At 46.4% G+C, this 20902-nt stretch overlaps 1 protein-coding gene across 3 annotated transcripts in view; it reads left to right on the forward strand.

Annotated features, from left to right (window-relative positions):
• PHLPP2 (PH domain and leucine rich repeat protein phosphatase 2) overlaps positions 1-20902 on the forward strand; it is a 125282-nt gene that overhangs the window by 36228 nt on the left and 68152 nt on the right. For all 3 annotated transcript variants that reach the window (XM_044987371.1, XM_044987373.1, XM_044987372.1), the window contains exons 4-7: positions 8087-8277; positions 8879-9004; positions 12704-12858; positions 16314-16460. In XM_044987371.1, coding sequence (XP_044843306.1) covers positions 8087-8277; positions 8879-9004; positions 12704-12858; positions 16314-16460 — 619 coding nt within the window. The remainder of the gene's footprint in view (positions 1-8086; positions 8278-8878; positions 9005-12703; positions 12859-16313; positions 16461-20902) is intronic.

Below are 20902 nucleotides of genomic sequence, written 5' to 3' on the forward strand. Positions count from 1 at the left end.
CTTTCCCAATTGGCCTTAGGGTAACCAGATAGCAAGCGTGAAAAATTGGGACAAAGGTGGGGGGTAATAGGCACCTATATAAGACACAGCCCTGAATATCGGGACTGTCCCTATAAAATTGAGACACCTGGTCAAGCTAGTTGGCCTACAGTTAGACATTTGGTATGCCTTCATGGCGCATCTAATCTATAATACTTCTTGTCAGTATTGGATTAAAATACAATACAACATATATTTCTGAAGCTCTTTCTAGAATGGTTTAAATATCTCAAATAATGGGGCTCCTGACACTTCTTGGGGAGAGAGTCTGATAGATCTCACAGCTAAAATATTTCCTGATAAGCAGCCTAGTGTTACCTAGTGAAACTTCATCCCTTTGCGTTTTGTTGCATTCCTCGCACTACTCTAACCAGTCCCTCTTGTTCTTCCACTAGTCATCATCACCAGCTATCTTCATGCTGGATAGCTCCCTAGTGGAGCTGAGCACATTTCCACAAATACTTGGTTGAACTCTACTGTGTTCACTTTCAACCAATATTCAAATGATTGTTTTATTGATGTGAATGTTTTGTGGAAGACACACTTCAAAGTTGAGTGCATGAATGTTCTTAGGCAAATGTACTTTTTTTTAATATGTACTTGAATGGCTTGCATATCATGCAGCCAGAGAACAGAATCCATACTGTGCGCCTGGTCTGACTCAATTGCAACTAATCAACACAGCTGGAACATCAGATTGTTAAAGTTTTTCATTCTGTAGGTTGATAGTAAATATTTTCACAAACAAATAATAATAAATTGTTTTACATAAATCTGAGGAAACCAGAACTGCATTATTAGCAATGAAAGATGCTAAAGTATCAAATTATTCGTTACAAATCAGTGAGCTCTAACTCCTCCAATTGCCTGCAGTAAGAACTTCTATCTCCAGAACTTACTCTTGGGATCTTTACTCCCCACCACTTGTTCCTACCAAATGGACAAGCACTAATGGATTTTTTATTTCCTATGGAGTTGCCTCTACAGCTGCCTCTGTCTTCAGTGGCTATGGCTGCAGGGGCACCAGTATGTGCTGTTCCCCTAGTACGTGAGTCAAGTCAGCTTCTCAACCCCCCTCTCAGGGAAAATAGTCCCACTGAACAGAGGTGATCTCATGAAGACTTTTTTTCTCCATGCAGAGATTACTGGAAATGAGCCTCACACACACATATACCTCTATTTCCTTGGGCCTGAGTACCATGGCACCTCCTTCCAGCAGCAGCATTGGCTTATTGTAGATACAACCTAAACTGTCTTCTTCCATCAGCAAAAGTAATCCTCCTCCCTGAGAGGTGGTTGCTAGGTTGACAGAAGAACTCTGTCTACACACAGATGTACGTGATCTTAAAAATGCCACTCAGGGGGTGGATTTTTCACACACTACATAAACTTCTTCAAAGCTTGTGGGTCACCAAGGAGTCACTGAGAAGGGAAGGCAGAGAAGAGACCTGGCAGTTCATAACCACCAGAGGCAAGAGGTCATGGCAGCATTTTACATAGCAGGGTGTGGCCACCAGAGAAAAGAGGACTGGGAAGAATTCCACACAGTTAAAAGTTTCCGGTTGATACCAGGTGCTCAGTGTGCAAACTTTGGAAGATAACTCTCAAGATCGAGCAGGTCTAAGGGAACAGAGATGTACGGAACACACATGTCTATGGTAGCTCAGCCCAAACTGTAAGAAAATCATGCTTACCCACAGAGGTCTCAACTGTCCATGGAAGACAGACTATCCTTGTTGGAGATTCAATATGCAGAAGAACCAAACCAACATTCTGTAAGAGACACGTGGACAACAGGACAGTGTGCTGCCTTCCTGGAGCCAAGACACGAGACATCACTCTAAAATTGGATAAACTTCTGCAGTCAACCGTCAAGGATCCACTGGTGATGGTTCATATTGGCACTAATGACACTGCATCACAGAATATCTCACAGATAGTAGATGATTTTGGGGAACTCAAAAGCATGCTAAAGAAGAAGAATGTCCAAGCAATCTTCTATGAGATCCTTTCTGTCCCATGAGCAAAGGAAGACAGAAGATTCTGGAAGTGAACCACTGGCTAGGTAAGAGGTGGAACACTGGTCACCTTCCTTGGGGAGAGGGGCTTGTATATTTTGGATGGCCTCCACCTCAGTAGAAGGTGGGGACCAATCTCTTTGGGGACAGGTTGGCTAGAATAGTGAGAAGGGGACTAAATGAATAGCAAAAGGGGAGAGTTTTAAAAAGAGGGAAGATAAGAGTGCTCAGCACAAAATTGAGATGTTGAGAAGAAAATCAAGGAACCAAAGGACATGAAGAGAAGAAATACTTTTATTGCTTATACACCACTGCTTGGAGCCTTGGTAACAAGAAGAATTGGAATTGCTCATTTATGAGCATAAGTTTGATCTTGTTGATATTACTGAAACCTGATGGAATGATTCACCTGACTGGAATATTAGAATCAATGGTTATAACCTATTTAGAAAGACACGAGTGAGCAAAAGGGATGGGGGAGTGACACTCTCAAAAAAGACATGACCTGTTTCCAAGCCACTGATAACTCACAAGAAAATTATCTTGAATGCTTATGGATCAATGTCCTAACATATAAAGCATAAGACTGGGTATCAGTTGGTGTCTGCTACAGACCATCCAATCACACTGGGGAATGCATTATGTTCCTATCTATAATGTGTAGGAAGAAAAGCTGTGTGATCATGAGGGACTTCAATTTGGGTGTCACATGCTGGAGGTCTCGTGCTGCCAGCATTAAAACATCCTTGGAATTTCTAACATTATCGATGACAATTTCTTTACTCACAGTTTCAGCTTACACAGGGGAATTCTTTATTAGACTTGTCCTATCAGATAAAGGAACTGATCACAGAACTAAACATTAATTGTAGCATAGGTGCAAGAGATAATGACTTGATCACATTTATAATGTGCAAGCAGAATAAAATCCACCCCCCCCCAGTAATAGATACATACTTGGTGCTTTAATAGGGCCAATTTCACAAAGCTGAAATTAACTATGAGCCAGATCAAGTGGGAGGAAGTATTTAATCAGAAAAATGTGAATGAGAATTGGTGATAATTTAAGAACACCTTACTAGATGTCCAAAAAGCCACAATTAAGGAAGAGGGCTGTGCTGATTAAAAAACTGACCTGGTTTAGAGGAGGGGGAGTGAACACACACACATGTGTAAACAAATGGAAGAAAGGAGAAATTGGTATTAATGAATATATATCAGAAATTAGGAATTGTAGTAAGTTGAAAAGAGAAGCAAAGGGACACAAGGCAAAATCAGTAGCATTAAGAACAAAGAGGAGTTTTAAAAATATATTAGGAACAAAAAGAATCCTGACAACAGTATTGGTCCATTACTAGATTGAAATGGTAGAATTATCAATAATGTAGAAAAGATAGGCATGTTCAATAAATATTGTTCAGTGTTTGGGGGAAAACAGATGATATAGTCTCATCATCTGGTGGTAATAACATTGTTTCCTTTCACTAGTATCTCTGGAGGATGTTAAACTGAAGCTACTGAAGTTAGACATTTTTAAATTGGCAGATTAAAATAACTTGCATGCAAGAGCTGGCTGAGGAGCTTGCTGAACCATTAATGTTGATTTTCAATAGGTTTCAGAGCATTGTGGAAGTTCCAGAAGACTGGAAGAAAGCTAATATTGTGCCAGATTTTAAAATGGGTAAACAGGATGACCAGGGTAATTACAGGCCCGTCAGCCTGACATCAATCCCGAGTAAGAGAATGGATTGGCTGATATGGGACTCAATTAATAAAGAATTAAAGGAGGCTAATGTAATTAATACAAATCACTGGGTTTATGGAAGAATTCACGGAAGCCCACAACCTGTCTGTGACTTTTACTAAAAATAATGGTGGGGGTCTGACAGGAGGTGGAGAGCCTGAGCCCTGCTGCAGGAGGGGGAGCGTCTAGCACCTGCCGCAATGGCAGTGGCTGACAGCTCCATGGCCCCCACCACAGACACAGTGGCTCAGGCCTCTGGGTGCCCCTGTGGTGGCCGACAGCTCCAGGTGCCCATGGCAGCTGATGACTTCAGGGCCCCCTTCTGCCGCCCCTGGCCTGCCATGTCCCCTTTGTCCCCCCTCACTCCCCCCCAGCCTTCTGCACAAAACAGCTGATCAGGAGGTGAAAAGAGGGAGGGGGGGTTACTGATTGTCAGGGCTGCTGGTGGGCGGGAGGCACGGGGAGGGGGAGCTGATGGGGGGCTGCTGATGTATTACCAGGGGCAGCTCTAGCAATTTCACCGCCCCAAGCACAGCGGCACGCCGCGGGGGGCGCTCTGCCGGTCGCCGGTCCCGCGGCTCAGGTGGACCTCCTGCAGACGTGCCTGCGGAGGGTCCGCTGGTCCCACAGCTCCGGTGGACCTCCCATAGGCACGTCTGCGGATGCTCCACCAAAGCCGCGGGACCAGCGGACCCTCCGCAGGCACGCCTGCAGGAGGTCCACCGGAGCCGCCTGCTGCCCTCCCGGCGACCGGCAGAGCGCTCCCCGCGGCTTGCCGCCCCAAGCACGTGCTTGGCGTGCTGGGGCCTGGAGCCGCCCCTGTGTATTACTGTGGCTCTTTGGCAACGTACATTGGTAAATTCTGGCTCCTTCTCAGGTTGGCCAGCCCTGAGATAGCGCCTGGGATCAGATTCTGTATTTCTGGTCAGACTTCAACAAGGAAAGAAAAAGAGTAATATTTAGGCCTGCACATGCACTAGGTCACTATTTTGAAATCAGAAATAAGTATCTAATTACCAAGCCTTTCCCTTTAATTGAGATGTCTCTACATTACTTATTTGATGTGATTTGTGATTTAAGCATCTACCTAAGATTTTGCCCAATGACCCCAACCAGCTCCAGCTCAGCCCTTTCCAAGAAAACAAGTTAGCCTTGCATTGGGCCCTGAATGTCAACAGGTTTCAGCTGATTTGGGCAAGGGCTATCATGGGTCAATTTGCAGATTCAGGGCCCTGCATGAAATACACCATGACTAAGCTATATGCTCTTTTAAACCACCTGTATCATAACTCAGGCACGTCTGACTGCAGCTGAAGTAGAGACCCATGGGTGAGAAATGCCTGTTTTATGAGAAGTTGGCCTTAGTGCAGACAGGATCTGAACTATCTGGTTACAGTTGAAGGCAGTGGGCTACAGGAGGAGCTCAGGGATTCCATTTAGAAGCTGGATATTGTCTGTGCAATGATGGTTGTTATTTCCCACCTGCTGAGGGAAGGCTAACCACATGGTCATCTAAAATCAAAATGTATTATCTCTTTCATTCAAAAGAGGATGTGGGATTGTTCTGAGCGAGTTTCCATAAATATCTCAGAAGTGTCTGAGGCTCATATGTTGTTGGCAGGGTCAATCTCCTAATGCCATTAGAATCAGTTTTACTATATTCACGATGCCTGCTTTAATGAAGGCTTCCTCTTTCCTTTGTTTTCTTCTTTGTAGGATGAGTGGCTGGATGTTGTTTTGGGTTCCTGGTTTCATGAGGTTGTGAGGCTCATTCAAGTTAGCCTCACCTCTGTGATTTTGATATCAAAATAGGGAATGTAACACGGTGTCTTCTATGCAGAGTCCCTCAAACCCAGAAAAGGCTGTTCCGCTTGCATTAGAACTAGTTATATCATGGAACCATATCAGTAGAAAACTGGCAAACAGAACTAATATTTCCAAATCTTCAGTGATGTTTGCAAGTCTCCATTCCTGATTTCTAGACATTGTTTTAAATGTCTTGGAATATTTTTACTCCTACAATGTGATATTGTATGTACAACTACTATGTTTTCACTTAGCAGATTATCTGAATAGCCCATATATCAGTATTAAGAAGTTTACCCTTTCCAAGATTCTATATTTTATTCCATGCTTCTGATTGCAACCACAATCAATTTATGAGTTTTTTAAATTTTAAATCAAGGATTTTTCCTGGCAGAAAAGGCATTGTGCCTGAACATCTGCCACCCTGTAGAATGTGAAAGCTACAGGTCCCTTTCTTTTTCTAACCTCAAGAACTATTTGTCAATTACTTTAAGAGCTTTCTTAAACTGGTATTTTTAAATAAAGAAAAACCAGCTTCCTGCAGTGGGCACTTGGATCGGCGTAGAAGAGCAAAGGTACTCAGATATTATAGTGATGGGCACCATCTAAGTACCTATATCAATGGTTTAACTTTTCCTGTTTACAGTGAATTTTAATGGATGTGCCAAGCCCCATCCTGTGCAAATTAGAAGTACAGTCTTCTGCATGAGTGGTGCTCTTAAAAATTCTAACAGCTGTGCCTCCAGAACTTGTCAGGATTTTATAAAACAATAATATACATATATGATACCTCTTTATTTAACCGTATATTCAGATCGCTACACCATATACAAAATGTCAAGAGAAATGTTCCATTTTCCAATACCTATAGATCAGGGGTCCCCAAAGCGGTGCCTGTGCGTGCCATGGCGCCCGCCGGGGCATCTAAGTGCGCCCGCATATTGGCCAGCGGACGAGCATCTGCCGAAATGCACCGACAAGCTGCTTGTCAGCGGCATTTTGGCAGTGATGCCTATTGACGTTGCTGCTTGTCGGCGGAATTTTGGCAGATGCTCGTCCGCTGCCACGGTCCTCCATGGCTCGTTTTGTCTGGTGCCTGCCAGATGAAAAAGGTTGGGGAACCACTGCTATAGATGAAATATTATGCCATACACAAATCAAGGTTTGAATAATTTTCAGGCTATTGAAGATGAAAAATGACCCTGCAAAAGGAATTGTGGCAAAAAATAAAAATACAAAGCATTTTAAAAACTCCCCAAAATGCAAGAAACACAAATACTAAGAAAGCAGGAGAGAGATCTTGTGGCAGAATTTTACTAGAAAACATGTTTTAATTATTTTAAATTCTTATTGTATCAAAAGACAAATTTAAAATAGCCTTTCATACGTCTTAGCAAACCAGAATTCATTTTTAAGTTCATTTAACTAGAAAACTGTAACTTCGCTGCATCTTTGATTTCTTTCTCAAAGGAAAAATTGCTTAACTAATGCTAACCCATTAAGTATTTCTGTTATGCTTTTGATGTGCATGGTACTTTGCGGACAGCACCAGGTCTATGCCCCAAAGAGCTTGCATTCTAAATTAAACAATGACATATGAAGGAAGAGGATTTCTTTTTTTAATGCCATCATAGTTTATCTCAGAACATACTCTTGCCTCTTGGCCTGAGTAGTTAGCAGTATGTGGGGGTCTTACCAAGTTGTTTCTGTTAGGAAGAGAAGTTGATGGTACAAGTCAGAATTTCTTTGATATGAAGAATGTACACAGTTCTGTTTCTGTGTACACCACAGGAACAAACAACAACAGACCAGTTTCCTTGCTCACAAATTCCAAGCCTGCCTTTCCAGCCAGTCTTGTGCCCCAAGGAATTCTGTCTCTGTTTCCTCTGAGGGCCATGCTCATGCCTGTTTCTCGGGCTTTCTTCTGGCTTTCTGGTTGCTTTCTATCTCGTCCACTCATGCAAACACAGCTGCAACCAATCAGTGCCCCCTGCCTTTGCAATCAGTCCCCAAGGAAACTCCTCATTTGCCTTGAGTTCTGGCTAAAGCCTTCCCATGTGGCCCAGTGCCTTGGGCAGTGGTTTCAGCTAGTTTACTCTGTAAAGGAGCTTAATTGCATTTCCATTTAGCCAGAATGAAGGTTGGCTAGCATGCCCATCAACTTTAATGGGGTCTGTGATTGCATGTAGATCAGACACGCTTGACTGCAGCCATTAATGTCTTTAAGCATAACAATATATAATCATTCATCTCTCTACAAAATATTTGTAAATATTATTGCATTGTTTATTACAGGCTGTTTATCCTGCAAATGAGACTCTGTTCTCAGTCTACCACTATTTACTCTGCCTTGATTTACCTATAGTTGTCTGTTTTAATAGCTGAGATTGCATGCGGTTTTTTGGTGCTAATTATTCCCATAAGCTGGAAATGAAGAATCCAGTGAAAAGTGGATGATAAAGTGCCATTTTCTTTTCAGAAAAGCCATGTCAAGTGGAGCAACTAGACCGAATCCTTCTGTCTGGGGTCTATAATGTGCGCAAAGGGAAGACACAGTTGCACAAGTGGGCAGAACGCTTGGTCATTCTCTGTGGCACCTGCCTCATCGTATCCTCAGTGAAGGATTGCCATACAGGAAAGATGCACATTCTGCCTCTTGTTGGAGGGAAGGTGAGGCTCTTGGCCTAACTGGTTCTTTGTTAGTTTCCTGTAGGTAAGATGTGAGAATGAAGGGGCCACCAGGAATTATGTTCCCTACAAGAAGTCAGTCTAGGCCTCTTTAGTGAGATTCTGTGTTAAGATGTTCGAATACATCTGCCTCACTCCTCTCTGCTTATTTACTAGGCACTCTTTAGTTTAATAAAACAGTGAAAGGAATGCAGGTTCTGTGCTTCAGCCATAAATTACATGATACTTTTACATGTATTGGTTCTGTCCAGCAATTTACCGTGACCCAGAAGTAACTACTTATCGGGTCTGTTCCCCTAGTTCCCGCACTTATGGTGCTGGGGGTGCTACTACGCTCCCTGGCTTGAAGTAGTAATAATAAACAAAATACATGGTTTCTACATTCAGCATCCCTACTGTAAAAATTGGTCTGTTTCAACAGAGAGGTTCTGAAAAGGAGTTTTTGCTGTATATCAGCCAGAGGGAACTAACTTGACTGTACTTTGTGGAGTGTCTTGTATTGGTTTTGTTTAACATTCCCACCCCCTGCATTTCAGATTGTTTAATTGCGAGGCTATTTTTGTTCTTATTTCTCCCATTTCAGGTGGAAGAAGTGAAACGTCGGCAGCACTCGCTTGCTTTCAGCTCCGCTGGTGCACAAGCTCAAACCTACCATGTTTGCTTTGAAACGCTATCAGAGTACCAGAGATGGCACCGGCAGGCATCCACGGTGAGGCCTAATAAGCTGTAGATGTGGGTGCTCTGATACGGGGCAAGAGGAAAGAAAGCTTGGAGAGTTTTGGAACAGGCTTACTCTTGAGAACAGCTTCTAACTTGTGTTCTTAGAGAGTACCGAGGTCACCTGAGGGCTTCCTTTGAACTATGACATCTGTGGGTTGGAGGCTACTTAACCATTGCATGTCTCCCTGATCTGCTGGATGCTTCATTTCAGCATTCCACGGCAGCTATGTAGCAGCTATGAGCTGTAGTTCTGCGCTATCCCACACTGATAGCACTATTCATATTAACCAAGCATCTGAAGTTTATTGCGATCTTCAAAACTAATCCCAGAGACTAACTTCTCTTTCTTCCCAGCTACAGCAGTCTATAAGTCCTTCCTACTGCCTTGGCTGCATCCACCTGAACAATGTGCTAGACTCACAGAGAGCCTCTCTGTTGGATTTGAGTTAGCACAGAATCCAAATACGACCAGAGGAGGTGGATTCTGTTCAGGTCCACATGCTTATTCCACATCAGAGCAGAGTCAGAAGGGGATGGCTTCAGTGTTGAGCTCCACTTCAACATCCTGTTCATGTAGCAGGCCCATTAAATCCTAAAGGGATTGCATTTCTGGCATCATTTTCTCTCCTTGCAAGTAAGGAAGAAGCAGAAAAAATGAGCATGAATCTCACAACTCGGTGCTGTGCCAACCTGGGTGTCTGAGACCCTCTTCATTCTTGGATTTTTGGGTATCAGATACTTCAGGTGCATTGGCACAGACTCATTTGGTATTGGCTATATCAGACTTGTGTTTTGTATTGGGTCTCTTGGCTTCGGTACTCCTGGCATTGGAGATCTCTGCATCAGGACCTTTAGCACTGGACTCTTTGTCACTGGGCAGATTGGCATCCACCGCGTCCTCCATATTGGGTGTGCCATTATCCGATCTTAGCCCCTGATATTGGCTGTTACAGCATCACCTGTTCCTTTTGTTCCGGCTTTGGTAGTGAGTCCAGTTCCAGTGATACTCACCTTGTCAGCACCTCCTTAGAGCGGCTTTGTCATTATATTCTTCCTGGACCCCTAGTGGGGAAACCTATTCTGCTTTTCTGATTTTATGTTTCACTGATGCCACACCCTAGTGGAATCGGTCCTGAGACTCAGGAGGTTCTAGAGTTGACATTACCATTGTCTGGGCAAGAGGACATTGGAGCAAGAGATCTCACTGTGAAGCCCAAACTCAATCCTAGGTGGCAGTGAGGGAACTAGTGATATACCAGAAATAGCCAGAGAAAAGGATGAAAATTATTAGAGACCTGGAAAGTCTGCTGTAATGAGGCACTCTTATTGGTCATTTTGCAGACTATGAGAACCAGGGGGACATTCAATGACACTGAAAGGCAATAAATTTAAATCTAATCTAAGGAAATACATTTTTGTTTAACCAAAAGCCAAGAGTTTACCAGGATTCAACAAAGACTAGATGTTATACAGGTAGTAAGGGCATCCACAGTCACATTAGGTAGAATTAAAAATGGGATGTAAACCATCAAGCTTCAGTGCATGAGCCAGTCTTTAACTGCCAGATGATGTTTCTCTGTGGACAGGTTATTGCATAACTGTCTGTTACAGGGTTTCTTGCACCTTCATCTGAAACGTATTGTCCACTGTCAAAGATAGAATTCTGGACTAGATGGAGCACTGGTCTGATCCACTGTGATGATTCCTGTGTACTACAGAGCATGTTTATTGGTGATTGATGGACTGTGCTAACTCAGGCCTTAGATAGTATCAGCTTCTGATGTGAAATACAGGTTAAGAGATAATGTCTTATGTTTGCTTTGGCGTATAAAACATCCCATTTCTCCATACTAGATCTTTTATGTGTTTGACTTGCATTTGTTGTTCTCAGCTTTACATTGATTGGCCTGAATGCTAACAAAGGCTTCTTGTGTAAAGTGTGTGGCTTCCACCATATAGGCCAATGTATACGTGTTTTCACTACTAAAGACTTTGCTCTTATGTAGTATAATAATTTGTGAAAATAATGCAGAAACTGTAGTTGATACAGAATGCAGCTGTCTCCTTCTTCTATTGGCTTCCAGTTTGCTTCCAATGCTAGTTTAAGGCAGAGGTTGCAATTGTCAAAGCAGTTAATAGATCGTTCCCCAGTGTAGTAGGGGCTTATCGGCACTGGACCCATCTGTTGCCTCAGTTTAGCTCCTTTCTCCCCTTCCCTCTAGTTAAACCACCGTAGTTGGTGCTTTTGAATTACCCTCGCCTTATGGGGTCTGGTTTAGTCTCAAAATAATAGTTAACCCACCCTGCTTTTCCAGGCTCGCCAGTTCCTTTTAGACTTTCCCAGAGCTCAGTAGTCCTTCCAGTTGTTTACCAGGGTTTTGCCCTCTTTCCAGAACTTCCTAGTCCTTTATAATCCTGTCCCAGCTGAGATTTTCTTCCTGCAAATCTCTCAACTGAATTTTTTTTCATAGTCATAAAATCCAAGGATAGAAGAGAGCATTGAGATCATCTAGTTTGACCATCACCTTCCCCGCAGGTTCCTTTCCCTCTGCTTGGGAACTGTGGAAAATTGTCTCTATCCTGATTTCATTTGAGTCTTCCTAATAGAACACAAGCTGCCCTTATATCTCTCAGCATGCCCTTTTACTTAGTTACATGACCTTGCTATTCCCTCAGACCTCTCACTTGAAAAGCAATTCTGTGAAAGGAGGCCAGTCTTGGTATGGGTGCATGTGCATCCAAGGACCAGTGCCTTGTTACACCCGGCTGCATAAGAGACCAAATATCAATCTTCGAACTGCCAAGAGAGTTTTGCTCCTATGGGAGAGTGCAGATCAGAAAGCCCAAAGTGAGCACCTCTAGGAAATGTTGCAAAACCTTCTTCTTTGATAGTACCTTTCCAGCATAAAAAGAATGGCATTCACAACACTCCAAAAACAAGCAAACAGAAGAACATAAGAACGGCCATATTGGGTCAGACCAAAGGTCCCTCTAGCCCAGTATTCTATCTTCCAACAGGGGCCAATGCCAGGTGCTTCAGAGGGAGTGAACAGAACAGATAATCAAGTGATCCATCCCCTGTTACCCATTCCCAGCTTCTGGCAAACAGAGGCTAGGGACACCATCCCTGCCCATCTTGGCTAATAGCCATTGATGGACCTATCCTCCATGCACTTGTCTAATTTTTTTTGAACCCTCTTATAGTCTTGGCCTTCACAACGTCCTCTGGCAAAGAAACTCTACTGGGTAATCACTGTTTCCATTCTGTCTGATGTTGAAGGTGCTCAGATATTATGCAGATAGGCAGTGGCACTAAAGCCTAAGATAACTTAGATATTTGTCTCACCTTGGATTTCCCCTGCAGTTTAGGTTGGCTGGTATTCTGAATCAAAAAATGTATGCAAGTCAGAGCAGTGCCTTTCCTGTGCCCTTCTCCATGCTTGTGTACGTGCCTGCCGACAGGAAAGGACAGTAGCAACATACAAGCCTGGGATTAAATCCTAAACACTGTTTGTAAACCTGTTCTGGGTGAGCTGAATTTGCCTCTGATAGATACCTGAGGGGTTTCGTTTTCTTGTGCTTTGTTGGCACTTGTCTAGCTTGTCCCGCCAATAAACTTTCATTGAATTGAACTGGAAAGAAAATTGTAAATGTAGCTGTAACTCTGTTGCCCTTTTCTTTTTTTCAGGTGGTGTCTCAGAGACTCAGCACAGTTGATCTGTCTTGTTATAGCCTCGAGGAGGTACCTGAGCATCTCTTCTACAGTCAAGACATCACCTACCTCAACCTGCGACACAACTTTATGCGACTGGATGGATCAGGGGGTCTTGACTCTCTTTGCAGGTCTGCAGAGAACTATTTTCTATTACATTTTGCGGTTCTGGAATATACAATCGGGTGAGGAGGCAGAAGTATACTGAGGGTCCATGGTCCTTGTGGGAAGTTGGCAGACTTGTAAGAGATTGGTCTTTGGGAGGGTTCTGCCTACCTCAAGGTGATGAAGACTAGGAAATATAATTTTTGTCTCCATTCACTGTTCAACTTCCAGCAATTTACAGTATGTACAAGCTGTCCTTCCACATGTTCCTTTCATATTAAGGATGATTGTGCTGAACCTTGTGTGGTGATATGCTATTACATAGAGAAGATATGGTGGTGATTATAATGCCATTTGCTAAACAGTCTGGCAGCATAGTTAGATATAAGAACAAATGCTGAGGGAGAATATGATAAAACAGTCGAGTAAAAGCTTGTACTAAGGAATGCAAGTATAAAAGAAGCCCATTTTAATTACTCTTTAATGCTGTCACATATTCAGAATTGGTAGTGACTGCGAGACTCCAGCTTTACACTGGGAACTTGTAATTAGCCATTTACTGGGTAGTGGGAGATGCATGATGGATTGTATGCTGGGTACAACTAGCTCCAATAAGTAGGAGAGTGTAGGGACCCAACTGGACCTAAAAATAAGAGAACTTTAAAAACAAATTCCAAAATAAATCAGACTCCATTGTAAAGGATGGAGCGAGGCAGTCTTTCTTCCTGCAGGTCCCTGCCTTCTTTTACTTCCTAACAAGGGGTTCTGGCAGTTACTTTGTGAAATATTGAAAGCCAACTGGCATCCTACATCAACATAATCAAATAGCTGTGTTCCTGTGGCAGGATTATTTTGGAAATCTGCAAAATGCTCCTCTAATTTCTCCATGTATTTTTAGGTGCCCATCTCCATAGTATTTGGTCTCCCTCCTCCTGCAGAGCAATGAAATATTCAGGTGACCATAGGCACAGGTGAAAGAATATGCTATTTCTGTGCATCTTCATCAAGGGCTAGAGTCTAGTTTATTATCCAGGTTCTTCTATTTCTAAGCTTGTCTTGGTTTCCTACCTGCTTAATTGCAGTGATAATAGTAGGTTCTCTGGCTGGAAAAACTGTTATGATCCTAGACCTTTCAGGGTCTGTTGTAGTATTTGAAAAGTGAGAAAAGAACTAGAAACCATGACATTAGAATAATGAAATTTCCTGAGCAGCTTTCAAGATGCTGTTTTCCTTGTCCCTGGATGGGAGCAGCAGTGTGGCAGGATCCTTAGACTGATTGCTGTTGGCTATGCAATTAAGTCTGCATTCTAGACTTAATATGCCAAAAACTGGACTTTTTATCTCTCTCCCTGGCAGGTGTCATTGCCCAATGAAGCTGAAACTCCCCAAAAGAAAGGAGTTTAAGGCTGTGGCATCTCAGTGGCCAGCAGCCAATCTGGTATAAATGTGTGAGACTAGTACTCTCGTTCCCAGGATGCAGTTTAGTGGGCATTTCCACTTTCTGCCTTTTAAACTGATTTCTCATGCGTGGTCACTAGGTATCCATATGTCTCAGACCACAGCCTTGAGAAAGGAGTCACACACCTTATGCAAGAGGAATCGTTAGTCTATACCTTTGAGACAGAATGTCGAGCATGGGAGTCTCTTGTTAGAGGTGGACTGTTTTAACTCTGAGGCAGCGTATGTGAAATTCCCAAAGAATTTTAAAAACAAGATTTAGTAAGAATACAGAACAAAGATCCAAATAAAACAAAATAAACAGTTTGCATGGTGCATCTATTCGTGTGCTCATCAAGAGCCAGGCTGGGTAGGTACTACTTCTGCTTAGTTACAGTAGGGTATTAGCTTTCCATTTCTAGAGAGTCTTCCTTCTTTGTGCCAGTCTCTCAGGCTTTGTCTTCACGAATGAAAAAGGTGTATTTTTAGCATGTGTTAGCAGGTAGAGGTAATCTGTGAATAAACCCTGGGGGGAGCCTAGACAGCTAACATGTGTCAGGTTTACCTTGACCAGCTAACATATATGTTAAAATTACAACAGCCTCATCTACACTAGAAGTGCATATTGTGATGGGGCAAGGCCAGATGGCTACAGTAAAGTAGTAAGGAACAGGTATGTTAGCCCCAGGCTAACCAAATCCCTAGTACCATGGTAACCAAATGGCAGTTGCTCCAGGTAAATCAAGACACCTGGGGCCAATTAAGATCTTTCTAGAAGGAAGTGGAGATAGCTACATTGATTGGGCCACCTGAAGCCAATCAAGGGCTGGCTGGAACTAGTTAAAAGCCTCCCAGTTAGTCAGTGAGTTTGGGGCTAGTTAATCTCCTGTTCTAATGTTTATAGTCCCTAATCCAAGGTGTTTATCTAGCAGACAGATAATTGTCTGCTTTGCTTCTGAGTTTAAAGAGATGGGAGTGTATGTAACTCTTAGTCTGTCTTCACTAGAAACACTGCAGCTGCACTGCTACAGCACTTCAGTGTAGGGTTCTCCTGTTGCTGTAGTAAATCTTCCCCCCAACAGGCAGTAGCCAGTTTGACCGAAGAGCTGTCTACCTGGGTTTAGGTCGGTTTAACTACCTAGCTCTGCATTTTTCACACTCCTGAGCAACATAGCTGGGTTGACCTAACTTTAGACTTCTCTTGTCTTACCCAATATAGAGCAGAAGTAATGTTATGAATAAGGCTACGATTTAGTCAGAGGTTGCAGAAGTCACGGAATCTGTGACATCCAGCGACCTCTGTGACTTCAGCCTGTGGTGGTCGGGAGTTGCAGGGTCCCCCGCCACCCGTGGGGCAGGGAGCTGTGAAGTACCCCACCGCCTCTGGTGGCCCCCGGAGCTCCAAGCTGCCACAGATGGCAGGGTACTCCCGAGCTCATGGCGGTGGTGGGGGAACCCCCGAGCTCCTGGCCGTGGCAGGGGCTCCCAGAGCCTCCAGTGGTGGAGGAACCCCTGACCCTCCGACTGCTGCAGGCAGCAGGAAACCCCGCAGCTCCCGGCTGTGGCAGGGGAACCCCTGAGCTCCCCACTGCCACGGGCCTCTGGTGCTGCAGGCGATAAGGGTACCCCGCACCCCCTAGCTGCTGCAGGCGGCTCCTAGCCCCTGCAGGCAGCTCCTTGCCCCTGTGCAGCTGTCCCACTTCAGGCAGTGTGGGGACCTGCAGATCCCCATTTTGTCAGGGATATTTTTAGTAAAAGTTACAGACAGGTCACGTCTTCCATGAATTTTGCTTTTTTGCTTGTGACCTGTCTGTGACTTTTACTAAAAATGTCCGTGACAAAATCTTAGCCTTAGGTATATATTATTGATGGACTATAGCCTGTTTGGTGCAGGAAATGCCGTGCTATAGCTCGTTTGAGAAGAGGAGATGTCATATTTAAGAAAGAACTTGGACTACTTCAGAGAACCTTTGTGCTTGTCCTTGTATGCGTATTTGTCACTAACCACTATGCTTTATGAATAATTTGTACAATTGACATTTAGGTTCTCTCAGTTGAAAGGCCTGAACCTGTCCCATAATATGCTGGGGGAGCTTCCTATATTACTGTGTGAGATCTCCACTCTGACTGAACTCAACATTTCCTGTAATGGGCTTCATCACCTGCCAAGCCAGATTGGCAACCTGTTCAAGTGAGTTATTTGACTTTTGTCTTGGCCTTTAAACACCTCTCATCTGTGGTTATAGACTTGCCCTATGTCTTGGTTTGAGTGCAGAGAGAGTAAAGGCATCACTGGTGAGGCAGGTCCTCTTGCTCTGTGACCCTTACTGAGAACCCAAGAGTGACTTTCGCAGTATGACCCAAGGAGGCCTTAATGCCAGCTGACCAGTGTGTTACAGGAATGTCCTGATTCTGGTACATACATTCTGGTGCACTAAAAAATGTCATGTGAGGGCTCACATGAAAGCCAGGATCACACTGGTTAATAATATAGTTGTGAAATGTATGTACAGATACTGTGTAAGGAGTTATGTATATATACACTGAAAATATATTCTTAGAGTTTGTATTGAAGAACGAATCACCAGCAGGAGTGAAAGAACAGGTTCTTCTTCGAGTGCTTGCTCATATCCATTCCAGTTAGGTGTGCGCGCGCTGCGTGCACGTTCGTCGGAAGACTTTTACCCTAGCAACATTCAGTGGGTCGGCTTGGCGCCCCCTGGAGTGGCGCCACTATGGCACCGGATATATACCCCAGCCGACCCATCCACCCTTCAGTTCCTTCTTACCGCCCGTGTCGGTCATTGGAACAGTGGAGCGCGGCTTAGCTGACCTCCACTTCCCTAACTTACTCATAGTTTTTCTCGTTCATTATTGTGTACATAGTTAGTTATATATATTGTATAGTTATATTTACTGTTTAATAGTATAGTTAGAGTAGTATTAGTTAGAGGGGTTCGGGGATTAGCCCCTTCCCCGCACCCGGTGCCGGAGCACATGCCCGGCTCCCCGGGTTTCAAGCCGTGCTCGGCCTGCCACAGGCCGATGCCAACAGGAGATCCACACGACTCCTGTTTGAAGTGCCTCGGGGAATCGCACTTAACTGCTAAGAGCCCCATTTGCAGAGCGTTCAAGCCACGCACTAAAAAGGAGCGGGACATAAGACTTAGTCAGCTCCTCATGGAGGCGACTCTCACCCCTCCATCTTCGGCACCAAGCGCTGCTCAGTCGGAGACTAGGAGCACCTCCTTGGCACCGGGCCGTACCAGTCTACTCAAGACCTCTCGGCACCGGACATCACCGGCACCAAAATCGGGCCCGAGGCACTCCCTCTCCCCAAGGGTAAAGAGAGCGAAGCCCGCTGCTGCCTCGGCACCGCCCGCATTGAGACCAGAGAGTGCGCCTAGGTCGGACCACCCGGCGCCGACACCCGCCGCGGCACTGACTAGGCCGGCACTGCCGACTCTGGCCCCGCAACGGCCGTCGAGTCCGGCACCGGTGACCTCCCCGGCACATGCTGCGGTAGAGCTCACCATACTGTTCACACCGGAGGCGTTCACAGCGGCAAAAGACCTGATCGCCCTGACAGACTCAGTATTGCCTCCACCCCCGGCACCACCGGTGAGGGTGATCCAATCGATTGGCAAGCCAGCCTTGATTAGACCACCGTCTGTCAGCGCAGCAGACCGGCACCGCTCATGATCGCGGTCTCACGGACGCTCCAGATCTTGACGACGCTCCCGCTCTCATCGCCGATCTCAACGCCGCTCGCAGTCCCGGCACCGTTCAGTCACACGGCTCCGGTCAGACTCACGGCACCAGTCTTTCTCTCGTTCCCCGGCTCGCTACTCCCGGCACCACTCCAGATCCCGGTACCGCTCCAGGCACTGTACCTCCCGGAGCCACTCACGACTCCGGAATTCGAGATCTCGGTCGACCACCCGGCACCGGCTCGGTCGCAGGTCCCGATCTCGCTCTCGCTACCGAGACATTTCACGGCACCAATCCCCGGTGCGTAGGGGAACAAGATCTGTTGGCACATCTGCCCAAGGCTTTTCTGCTCCTCCCTGGCCCTCCAGACACACATCGGTGTCGTCCCGAGTGGACAGCTACCACGCTGAGGACCGTGATTTGGATGTCCCCGCCGGGGTCTTCCAAGAAGCCCGGCATCCAGACCAAGGCCCTCAACAATGGGGCTTTTGGACGCCTTGGGCATACCACCAGGCCCAAGGTGCTCCGTTGCCTCCTGCTCACGCTGCGTCGTCGGAGCACCGTGCACCTGAGGCCACAGTTAGCCGTCCGCCTCCGACTGAGATGGATGACCCGCTAGCCCATCCTCCGAATTCCCCGGTACCACTCGGGCAGGAACCGGTTCAGGACCAAGAGGTTGTACAGGACCCGCTCGTCCCAGGCACTTCATCCTCTTCCTCACCAGATGAGGCAGTGGCAGGGACCTCCTCCTCGGGACCACCACCGATAGACCTAAGGGCCCATCAGGACCTCCTCAGGAGGGTCGCACTAAATATGCATCTGCAGGTGGAGGAGGTCCCGGAGGTGGAAGACCCAGTAGTCAGCATTTTGTCCGCAGACACTCCCACCAGAGTGGCTCTGCCGTTTATCAAAACAATCCAAGCTAACGCTGACACCTTATGGCAGTCCCCCGCCTCCATCCCCCCTACGGCGAAAGGTGTTGAGCGTAAATACATGGTACCCTCTCGGGGGTACGAATACCTATATGTCCATCCTCCTCCTTAGTTGTCCAATCGGTCAATGAGAGGGAGCGCCACGGCCAACAAGCGCCAGCCCCAAAGTCTAAAGAGGCTAGGCGAATGGACCTGCTCGGTTGGAAGGTATACTCCACAGGCGCCCTACAACTCCGGGTAGCAAACCAGCAGGCACTACTGAGCCGGTATAGTCATAACACCTGGGCGGAGCTCGGCAGATTTCAAGAGCTACTCCCACAGGACTCACGCCAAGAATTTGTTGCTTTCCTGGAGGAAGGGAAGAAGGTGGCTTGAACCTCCCTTCAGGCCTCCTTAGATGCGGCCGATTCGGCAGCCAGAACTCTGGCCTCCGGTGTCACCATGAGGCGCATCTCCTGGCTGCAAGTCTCCAACCTCCCACCGGAGTTACAGTATACGATCCAGGACTTGCCCTTTGATGGGAAAGGTCTGTTCTCAGAGAAGACGGACCTCAGGCTCCAAAGCTTAAAGGACAATAGGGTTATCATATGCACTTTGGGCATGCATACTCCCGTGACCCAACACAGACCTTTCCGCCCCCAACCTTACCGTCCGTACTTCATGCCTAGGCACAGACAAGATTTTTCTAGGCGACGCGGTCGAGGTGGGCGTCGGCGCCAGTCAGGACCCCAGACAGGCCAAAACCATGGTCCCTCCAAACCTCAGGGGGGTCCAAAGTCTACCTTTTGAAGGTTCGCCCGAGGACGGCGTACCAGTTTCTGGACAGGATCCTTTTCCTCCCTTCTCCAACCGCCTTTCCTACTTCCTCCCGGCGTGGTCCCAACTGACCTCAGACATCTGGGTGCTACGCACCATGAAACAAGGATACCACCTCCAATTTGTTTCAACCCCGCCTTTCCACCCCCCATCCCGGTCCCTCTTCAGGGACCCCTCTCACGAGCAATTCCTCTTACAAGAGGTGCAGTCACTCCTCACCATCGGAGCAATAGAGGAGGTACCAACAGAGGAAAGGGGCAGGGGGTTTTACTCACGTTACTTCCTGATCCCCAAGTCAAAAGGGGGCCTCAGGCCTATCCTAGACCTGCGAGGCCTCAACAAGTTCATGACAAAGTTGAAGTTCCGCATGGTCTCCCTGGGGACCATCATCCCGTCCTTGGATCCTGGAGACTGGTACGCTGCCCTCGATATGAAGGACGTGTACTTTCACATCGCCATTTTTCCTCCCCACAGGAGGTATCTTCGTTTTGTAGCCAACCATCGACATTTCCAATTTACGGTCCTTCCCTTTGGCCTCTCCACAGCCCCAAGGGTGTTCACAAAGTGCATGGCCGTCGTCGCCGCACACCTCCGTCGACGGGGGATTCACGCGTTCCCTTATCTGGACGACTGGCTCATCAGGGGGACCTCCGAGGCGCAAGTCCAGCAGCACGTAGGCATCGTCAGGGACCTATTTACGCGTCTAGGCCTGATGCTCAATACCGAAAAGTCCACTCTGGTCCCCACTCAGCGGTTAGACTTCATAGGAGCTACCCTGGACTCCACTCTAGCCAGGGCCTACCTGCCTCAGCCTCGATTCCAGGCGATGGAAGCAATCATACGAGGTCTGCAGACCTTCCCCACGACCTCGGTTCGTACCTGTCTCAGCCTTCTAGGTCACATGGCGGCCTGCACTTATGTGACCAAATACGCCAGGCTCCGCCTTCGCCCCCTCCAAACGTGGCTGAATTCGGTCTATCGTCCGGGCAGGGACACATTGGACACAATACTCACCATTCCACGGAGTGCCCTACGCTCCCTGGACTGGTGGCTAACCCCATCCCAAGTGTGTGCAGGGCTACCGTTCCATCCGCCCCAACCCTCACTATCCCTGACGACAGACGCGTCGTCCCTCGGATGGGGAGCTCACCTCGGACGCCTTCGCACCCAGGGC

This window comes from Mauremys mutica, chromosome 14 (assembly GCF_020497125.1).
Source record: "Mauremys mutica isolate MM-2020 ecotype Southern chromosome 14, ASM2049712v1, whole genome shotgun sequence".
NCBI lineage: Eukaryota > Metazoa > Chordata > Testudines > Geoemydidae > Mauremys > Mauremys mutica.